The sequence below is a fragment of the Gallus gallus genome, chromosome 2 (genome assembly GCF_016699485.2).
Source record: "Gallus gallus isolate bGalGal1 chromosome 2, bGalGal1.mat.broiler.GRCg7b, whole genome shotgun sequence".
In the NCBI taxonomy this organism is placed as follows: domain Eukaryota; kingdom Metazoa; phylum Chordata; class Aves; order Galliformes; family Phasianidae; genus Gallus; species Gallus gallus.
Window position 1 is genome coordinate 8,700,472 of NC_052533.1, and position 9,445 is coordinate 8,709,916.

Here is a 9,445-nt window from a genome sequence, read left to right on the forward strand (position 1 = left end):
TGGAAGTGCTTAGTCCTGTGATGTATTTCCCATCTGCCATGTTTTGGCAATATAGTCCAGAAGCTATCACGGGCAACAGAACCCTCAGAGCAACTTGATTTAATCAGAACATGTGGTCAAACCTCGCTCAGGACTGCCAGGATAGATTAATGTGTTACTGACTGAGCACTGGCATGGGCTGACCAAAGAGGCTGTGAGGTGTCCACGGAGATCTCCAAAAGCTGCCTGGACGTGGTGCTGGGCAGGGGTTGAACCAGATGGACCCAGAGGTCCTTTCAACCTCAGCCATTCTGTGCCTCTGAAACATGAAGATGCCTTGATGTGTGGATGCCCACGCTCAGGGCCCTTCTCAGCAGTGCTGGATTCGGTGAACTGCTGGGAAGTACGAGTGCCTGGGCTCCTCGGGGCAAACACAGTGCATGGGAAAGGTGTGCTGCAAAAAGATGAAGGAAAAATACCCTGTTCCCCAAAGCACGCACACATGCACACACGCTCCCAACACTATACCAAATTCTGCATTTGAGCCTTTAAATCTAACACCCTGTACTGTACAAAAGACCTACAAATACCATATACGATGCCAGCTTGCAAAAATAATCAGAGAGATTCAAATAAATGTTTTCCTGATCAGTTACTTGAAGTTCAGTTGCATGAGGGACAGCTAATTTGATTTGATCTTTAAGGAAATAAAACACAAAATATCTCCAGAGTCCTCCATCTACTCCCTGGGCTGATGTACTGAAGGCTCCTGTGTGAGGGTTATGGGGTCACTTTTCTGTATTTGTAGCTGGCAAAAAAACCCAATAACTTGGCTCGCTATTCAGGGGCTTCAGGTTCCCTGTGATCCTAACAATGTTTTGTACTTGTTCCCAAAGAGCAATTTTTGGAGCTGTTATAACATTGCTCGGGGCTTCTAGCTGTGAGTTTATTTATGCTCCAAGGCACACAGGTTTGCAATTAAAATGAATTTCCTGGATTATTTGCACAGTCCCCAAATCCTCTGTCCTACGGGTAGATTGCCATAAAACAGATACAAAAGATTCAGGGTTGAAAATAGGATTGCAGTCAAGACTACGATTTTACTGTTGCTTTAAATGTTTTGCCTGCTGTTCCTCTGATAGACAGACAGTGGCTGCTGAAGGACTGGTCGAGTTAGTCATAAAAACCTACGTGAGTGTCTTAATCTCTGCCTGGGAAGTTCATGCGCGAGCCCTGGCCAGCAATGCCGTTCTCCTCCGTGGGTGCTCACCTCTGTCAGCTCAGCAGGCCGGCTCCACAGCTCCCTCATTGCACAGACCACTTGCTTGCTCCCGCTTGGCTTCTCATTTATCACCGTGACAGCTGCTGTGCGCGGGGGAAAGAGCCGCATCATTCTCTGCCTTGATCCACAGCCTGCTCTGTGGTGGAAAATAGCAGAGCTCAATGGGCTCGGCCTGGCGCAGCTCCACTCGGATGGGATCGTTTTTGCCACTGTTGGCACGCGGCCCTTGGCAGCGATCGCTGCACGGCAGTTTTAGATGTTGTCCCGGCTCTAGCACCTAAAGCAAATTCTCAGTGGTTAATGAGTCACCTGCAGTGAAATGGTCCTCTTTTCCCAGCTTGAGGAGTGGGAATGCTTGAGTTTTAATTTGTAAGTCCTTAGCAGATTGAATCGGAAGGGCGGGGGGTAGGTTTCATCTTGGCTGTGTGGTGAGCCCACGTCTGCCCAGTGCTGACTTTCAGACCAGTGAACGATGTTCAGACGTGCAGTGAATCCTCTCCGCAGTGAAGGCTTCCAGTCGTTGCAGTGAGGTTTTAATACGAAACTAATTCAGTTGGATCTGATTCTCCACCTTAGTTGGATGCTTTGCGTTTTAGTAGGAATTGCTTCAGGTTTCATGTTGTTACTGCTTTCATAATGGTCTTTTAGAATAAAACTTCACCTTGTGTGAGAACAGTTCTCTAGCTCCAAACAAACTTTTTTGGCAAGAACTCAGGTGCTGCTAGTAATGCACTCCCAGGCTGCGTGGTGTTCATCGGAGTAGGGGTATCCAAGTTGTACCACAGTGGTACAGCATAGACCTGGAGGTTGCAACTGCTAATGGAGCTGTAACTTGGGAGTTTTGATCTGTATCTAACAGGAATGACTTAAATACTTAACTGTAAAAATACTGGAAAATACTTGATACAAAAGATTGTTGTTTGCAAGATGATATTGCAAGGTTTGCTCTTCCTTTTGAAAGAAATAGCTTGCGTTAACCTAAAACTTACAACATTAATAATTCCTTTTTGATTCATTTTCATCTGCTGGCGTCACCAAAGAAACCTCTTCAAAAGAATGAGCTTAACTAATCCTGATCCTTTCTGGCATGGGTTCCTCTGCTGGAAACTTGAGCTATTCAAGCTTCATTACGTCTTTAACTCAGTGTCCGTTCTTCTTACCAACGTGTGATTTCCTGAATTACGCATTACTAACTAGTAAATTCGAAGTGCTGGTTGTCCAGACTAATTACCTTGTAATTCCCTCACATACTTCTATTTGGGTATGTAATGGAAAGTAAAGCCGCTTTGTTTTCTGTAGAAACCTAATACATGAGGAATGCTGGATGTGCGGGTGTGATGGGAATGAACTCTCCCGTTGCTCTGTGTCCTGCAGTGTGGCTCCGTTCCCCACTCCTCTGTGGGCAGAGGGTGGGAAGAATGCCTACTGGCCTGGGCTCGTTGCCTCCTTGGCGCTGCTCTACTGGGGCTGCCCTTGTGCACGTTTTTTTTGGCTGCTGGTAGTAGAGCATCCCATTACCCTTTTGCTTCCCATAGAAAGTGGCTGGATTGCACATGGAATGGCTTCCAAGGCTGCAGAGCCTTGCAAGCTTTTGCTTGCCATGTGGGAGTGAAACCTTGGGCTCTATTCAACAATGTGTTACCTTAATTAAGAGCAGGTAAGCAGGTTGTATCTGGCTTGGTATGATCTTCTAACAATTCTTCGCAGAATTGGTAATGAAAATAGTATGGTGAGCAAGCATGAAGGAAGGCCCCAGTAAGTTGCTACAGTTTTTTCAGTCCCCTAAAAGATCAAAGTGCAAATTACATCACAGGGTTGGACAGCGAAACTGGAGAACTCATCCCTTGGATTTAACAGCCAAGGTAATTAAACAGTGGAGTAGCATACCTAGACAGGGTGGGATGTTTTGTCACTGCAGCCCTTTACAGAAAGGCAGGTTCTTTTTCCACGATGCTCTATGGCATGGGCAGCGGCCGTGGTTGTGGTGAGAGGGTCAGTAGGTCAAACTGTGGTCTCTGTTGGGCTGTGGCTTGGGCTGAAAGCAGGGAATGTGAAAGTAGAGCTATAATTGTAAACTGAGTCACATGCATGCAATTATACTGAAGATGTGACGGGGGGTGAATTTCTGTAATGGCGTTTCTGAGAATGGCCAGGCTGCAGTAACAGCTGGTGGCTCCAGCTCAGATAAGGTAGCAAACTTTGAAATCGCTCTGAAATTGATGGTTTTGATTAGAGAAGTACCTCTAGGAGCGGAAAATTAAGAAGCGTGCTCGGCAAAACCCAACCTGCCCAATGATCTGTTGGCCCGTTAAAGGTCCATGTGCATGTTGGGGCCTCCTGGGTTGTCCCTTTAGACCCATTGCTGAAGGTGATTTACCTCTCATGCCATTGCCTCCCAAGAACGTAATGAATTCAGACTGAAAATAGCTGTGCCTCTGCAAGGTACAGATGGCTGTAGTGACAAACCAGGAGAAAAGTCAATCTGGGACTCAGCAGAGAGGCTGCCCAGTTTGTTTTGGTCCTTGTTTGAGGGTTCTGCTACAACGTGTTGGAAGTTGGCTTCAGCTTTCAGCAGCTTTCTGAAGACTGGAATAATTTCTGTGCTGTTTATGGTTCTTCTGGAAGTACGAGAGAGGGAGATGAAATGGAGAGTGGTACAGCAGATGCTGCTCATTGTAGACAAGAATTATCCAGGTTGTAAAGCAGGTGTAATTCCAAATGGTGCAGATTCTTACTTTATCCATTCCTGGCAGCTGACAGCAGCAAGAAAGTACCAAGTTAGTCTGATATCTATCTTCATTTGAGTGAATTTGAGCTTTGGGAAGCTCTCAGAAACTATTCTTCTCCACCCTCCCCTGAGGCTCTTTATCTTAATATCATGCAATTCTAGAGTTTAGATGGATAACGATTACTTCCAAGCGTGGAAATTTGCCAAGCCACTCTCCAAGACCAGGACTGCTTGGCTGAAGCCCGTTCAGCTGGGCACCAACTATGGCAAGTTTCCATGAGCACTCTGTGATGCTGGCGACTCACCAGGACACGTTTACTACAAATTAATCAAATAGCAATGGGGCTGCTGCCTTCTAATTCAGATTTTGTTCTCTCACGACGTTGGGGCCTAGGCTGCTAAACCAAGGCAGCTGAATATGCTTTTAATTAGTGCTGGTTGAAGCACTTTCAGTTCAAACACAGTGAAAGGTTGCATCTTTTGTGTACAATTCTTATTTTTGTTAGGAGCTGCTCCACTTGTTTGGATCAGGTTTCTGGCTGTTATCACCCAGCATAGCATCACCAGAGCTAACGGACAGACAAAGTTCGACCTATCCTTTCTTCTTTGGTGAGAAAGGAAAATGGTTGGGAGTGAAATTATTTATCACAGCAGGCTAGAAGCAGAAAGGACCTGGCAGTTTTCTCCCTAGGAATACTCTGTATTTGTCTGTTATCTCCTACTTTGGCCAATCTGTTTCTGTGTGTCAGCGATAACACTTGAAAGATTTCCACTTTTTACCCTTATCATTCCTGAGCTGGTAGGAGACCGCATTGTCAAATACGTAGATATCTTCATACTGCATTACTTTAACATTTGAATTGTTTCATTTGTAAGACAATGAGTTATGTGGTATTCACTTCGAGCCATAATTTACATTTGACTCACAGTATTCTTAAGGAAAAGTTGCTGGGATTGCTTTCACAACCTCAGACATTTGAAGAAAGTAGATGAATGTGCAAAGAAAGAAATTGATATAAAATAGCCGCATCAAAAGCAATCATGGCTGTACGTGGAAGCCTTTTGGAAATGCTGACAGTGTTGTGAAAATGAAAAATGACAAAATTATGATGCTAACAACCTGTTGGGGTTTAATGATGCTTTCCCAAATACGTGTTAATGTTTCATTGTTATTACGTGAAGTAGTTCTGATCAGCCGATATGATGCTGTTTTTCCCTCCCGTGAAGAGAAGAATCCTTTGAATAACACTCATTGAATGATCAACCCTCAGGAGTCAGCACGTCTCCTCTGCCTCCATTGGCCTCTGTGGGAAAGCTAAGAGAGGTGTGAGCCCTTCTGGGCCGCGTCCCTTACAGCATCTTTTAATGCCAAGGATCCCAGTTTTGACAATGTACGGCAGACTGAGGGGCTGACATGGGAGTAAACTTTGTGGATGGAGCTCTTAATGAGGAGATGTTGAGGCAGTGTTGCCTGGAATGGGGCTGTGTCAGGAGGGTGAGAGGGCACTGGGAAAACAGATCATCAGCTGCAGTTCCACAAAGCGCTGGCAGTTTTTTCTTCCTTAAACAATAGTGATGTTTTCCACTCTAACTTTGCACAGGTTAATCACTCATGGCAGAATTTCTAAATAAATATCCTGGCTCTTGACTCAGATGATTGCAAAGGATGAAGTAATGCTGTTGATACAGCGTAGGAGCTAGAGTGATAACCTTGGAGCAGTTTCCCTTTGCTGCAAGGGAGTGTATTTCCTCTCATACATGAACTTTGCTGGCATCTGAAGTGGCTTTAGCCCAAACACTATTGTGTGGTTCTGCTGAACCTTTAACTGAGGAACTACAGCACAACTAAAGTAATTGTGCTTGGGAGGAGCTCCTTTAGCGTGACCTCAAGGCATCCTGGTGATCGTGGCTCTCTGACCTCACGCTGCTTCCTTTTTCCATCTTCATTTTGCTGTCGGTGCTAACTGGAGGGATCAGCTGTGGTGAGGTGGCATTCTGAGGGTCCCATCTGACTGCTTGTAGACCAACTGGAGAGCAGAAGCCAAATTCCAGACAGGCAGAGATGTGCCCCTGCTGGCCATTCTCCAACTCAGCCTGGATCCCATGTGTCTTGTAGGGGCCCCATTCCCTCTGTGGAGTGCACAGATTCCTAGGGGCAGAACACTGCTGAACGAGAAGATCCCTCTCAACACCACATGGCATGATTTGCTTTTGGTTATTTGAGGGAAATGCGTTCTACCTCTGGGTTGAGATTTCAAAGTGTACTTGGTAGATACGGTGCTGGTTCTGCACAGTACTGGCAAGGCTGCGCTTTGCTGCAAATGTGGAGGAGAGGACGTGATGCAGAGCAGGAACTGTTCTCCGTGCATTTCTCTGGGTTGAAAACCAGTGTTGGGATGATGATCACGTGGCTGGAAGCTTGTGCCTATTGAATCAGTAGCAAGTAATCGTTGCTTGAACATAATGCTTCCGTGAGCTGCAGTAGAGCATAGCCTATGGTGCATTGTTAAGCATGAGCAGGCTGATGACCTGCATGTAAAATGAGTATTGGTAAACACCGAGCACCTTATTTGCTCAGAATTCTCAGCATTCCCTGTTCTTTAAATGGAAATGCAAATATTGTGGTAACTCTTTAACTCCTGTGGGCAGGAAACACCAGTGCTGAAATGGCTCCTGTTGTGTAAGTCTTACTTATTGCTTCCGTTCGGAAAATCATTCTGGGTTTGCATGTGCTCTGATTTTGAAGCTTTTCCTGAATGGCTTTGAAGTCTTCTGAAAGTTCTTAGATATTTTCAGACTTCAAAGATAGATGTGGTTTTCTTTCTATCCTATTAGTACAGATGATTTAAAAACAAGCCAACAAAAATTGGAAAGCCAGATCTTTTCTTTAAGACTCCTTAAACCATTCAGAGAATGTGTGCTTTTGATAGATAGAAAAGGCCATGGATACTGTGAATGGTGTTTTACAAGCCCTGTTTCCTCAGGATACAAAGAAGGCAGCAAGAGGAGGAAGCAGAAGCAGAGAGAGGAACAGAAGAAGAAGAAGTCAACCAAAGGGAGTTACTAAAATGGACATCTCTGCTATGCCAATCCCTTTATTAAAACGGCAACTTACGTTACATTTGAGCACACCTCTTCTGTGTATATTTTTCGATTGTTCACACTGCTAGTAAGGAAGTGACTCATGTTTAAGACTGTACTAAAATTGCACTATATTATTCTTTTTAGTTTTCACGGAGTGGCTTTCTTGCCAGTCAGGTTAAGGAGTTTGGACGGGGCTGATCGTGGTTAGAAGTGTGTTATGTTTGAAGATCGGAGACTATTACAGAATCTCTTACCTCTTCCTTCCCTGGGACTGAAGTTCCCCTCGTCCAGCATTAATTTGTTTTGTGGGATGCAGAGGGTTGTGCAAACGCCTGTTTATTCAGTCACCCCAGCATCACCAGCAGGCTTGCTGAAAGAAGAGTTAAGCACCAACCCTGTTCCCTCTGTCACTGGGGGTAGGACTAAGACGTGAGCTCTCTCATATGGTAATTTATGCAAACTTAATAAATGACTTCAATGTTTTTTAATTTTTACCACCCAAGCTGGGCAGCAAAGGTTTGTCCCTGCTGTCAGAATGATCCTTCATTTTAAAGCGTGTGATGAAGTTACATCCTTTGGTTTTAACCAACTTGGCGTAATGATGGTCTGTAAGCACTCCTGCTGATTTCTGCAACTGTGGTTGACTCCCAATGAATCATTTAGTGAAATCATTCCTTATTTTAAAATTTTGCTTTCAGAAACTAGAGACAAATGACCTAAGTGCCACTTTACAACTGCTCTTCCTGCTGAGTAGATTTTAGATAATGAACGTATTTCAGAATCCATGTAAGATTTTATCAGGTTGTTTCTGCACAGAACTCACATCTTTATGTATGAAAGCGTTCTGTGCCACTTTTATTGCAGGATTTTTTTTTTTTTTTTTTAATTTGAAAACGTGTCTTCAGTTTAAAGGAAATCTGTATTTTCTGCCTAGGTTACTTCCTTGCTTCCCATAATTCTCTCATGTGCATGATACATTGCTTCCCTTAACCTTCTCGTTTGTACAGAGCCCTTCTGTTGCCTTAAGCATTTACCTGCATGTTTCCTGTCGATACGTTGCCTCTCTTCTTAACCTCCAGGCAGGAGTTACCAGCCCATGGTTTTGTGTTGTTCCTTGTGTCTTCCTCTCGCCAATGCGCTGTTGATGTAACAGACTTAAACCTGGCAATATTGAAAGTCTGCAGTTCCTGGAGAAACTCACTCATCCTAATAGAGCAATGCATATAATGGTGTAAGGAAGGAGCTAAACGGAAAAATCAAGTCTGCATTATAGCGTGGTTTGATATAACAAATTCTGTGTCTGGTATCTGAGCAGTTTAGCTTCAAATACATGACGTAATGTAACGCAAACATATAACCATACTGAACTGTTAGGGTATTTAAATTAAGCTCAATATGAAATAAGCCTGAGTACCAGTTTTCTGTCACTTAAGTATCACTCTTTCATTTTGTGCAGTGTTACTAATATTTAAAAATAAAGAAAATTCTCCTTTATACTTTGTCCTCTTGCACTGTACTGTAGACTAGAGCTGGCACCAGACGTTCATGTTTAATTTCAATTATAGTTTAAGCTGTAGGCACAAAAGAGAGAGCCCACCTGCATAAAACACCCACAGCCTCACCCCCCCATGATGCCTTTTGCTGAATCCATGAGCGATTTGATACAGACCCCACGTCAAATGGCTGATACTGGAGAGCTAGGGTCTGTCCTTGATACACTGCCATAGACCCATATACAACAAATGGAGCTTGTATGTTAGCTGTACAAGTGTCATACTGAGTAGTACACAGCACTTTGAATTGCATCCCATTTAGATCCCCTTCTGCATTTCGAGAGGAGCGCCCACCAATAGGTATGTCAATTTTAAGCTGTTAGACTGCCTTTTTTTTCCGGGGAAAATGGTGCATGCTGTGGAAAAGCAGGAGAGGTGAGGAAGGGCGAGGTGACACCAGCCTAGGGCTGTCTCCTTGGGCTGTCCCCATGCTGTGAGCAGCTTCGTGTCACAGAACAGCATGGCTCCGGATCAAGAATGTGTCTGGAAGAGTTGGAGCAGACTGGGATTTAGGTACGTAAATATATGCCTGACTCCGATCCCTGCATTAGCCTTGAGGGAGGGAGGACAGAGCTTTACTTAGCTATGAGACCTACAGGTTGTTGGTAGGAAGTTGGTTGGGAAGCCTGAGTCCTTAGTGAAGTGTAGGTCTCCCCATTAATGGCTGCCCCACCTTGGGATGCCATTGCTTTGAGAGCATCTTTATCACAGAAGGTGTGCTTGCAGCTGTACCTCTGCACCTCCTTTGAGAGAAACTCCTGAGAAAAACAGTGTCCCCACAGGAGGGAATCACAGGCATCATCTTCCTTATAACTACCT

The 9,445-nt window shown here is 44.5% G+C and overlaps 1 protein-coding gene across 10 annotated transcripts in view; it reads left to right on the plus strand.

The window, feature by feature from the left end:
• Positions 1-8,567, plus strand: part of DNAJB6 (DnaJ heat shock protein family (Hsp40) member B6) — a 49,828-nt gene extending 41,261 nt beyond the window's left edge. For 9 of the 10 annotated variants that reach the window (XM_040680219.2, XM_046921688.1, XM_015281335.4 and 6 more), the window contains one exon: positions 6,974-8,567. In XM_040680219.2, the coding sequence (XP_040536153.1) occupies positions 6,974-7,056 (83 nt within the window). In that variant the 3' untranslated portion in view covers positions 7,057-8,567. Of the gene's footprint in view, positions 1-1,121; positions 1,171-6,973 lie in introns of all 10 variants that reach the window. The other variant, XM_040680228.2, reaches the window with a different exon arrangement.
• The last annotated feature ends 878 nt before the right edge of the window (positions 8,568-9,445 follow it).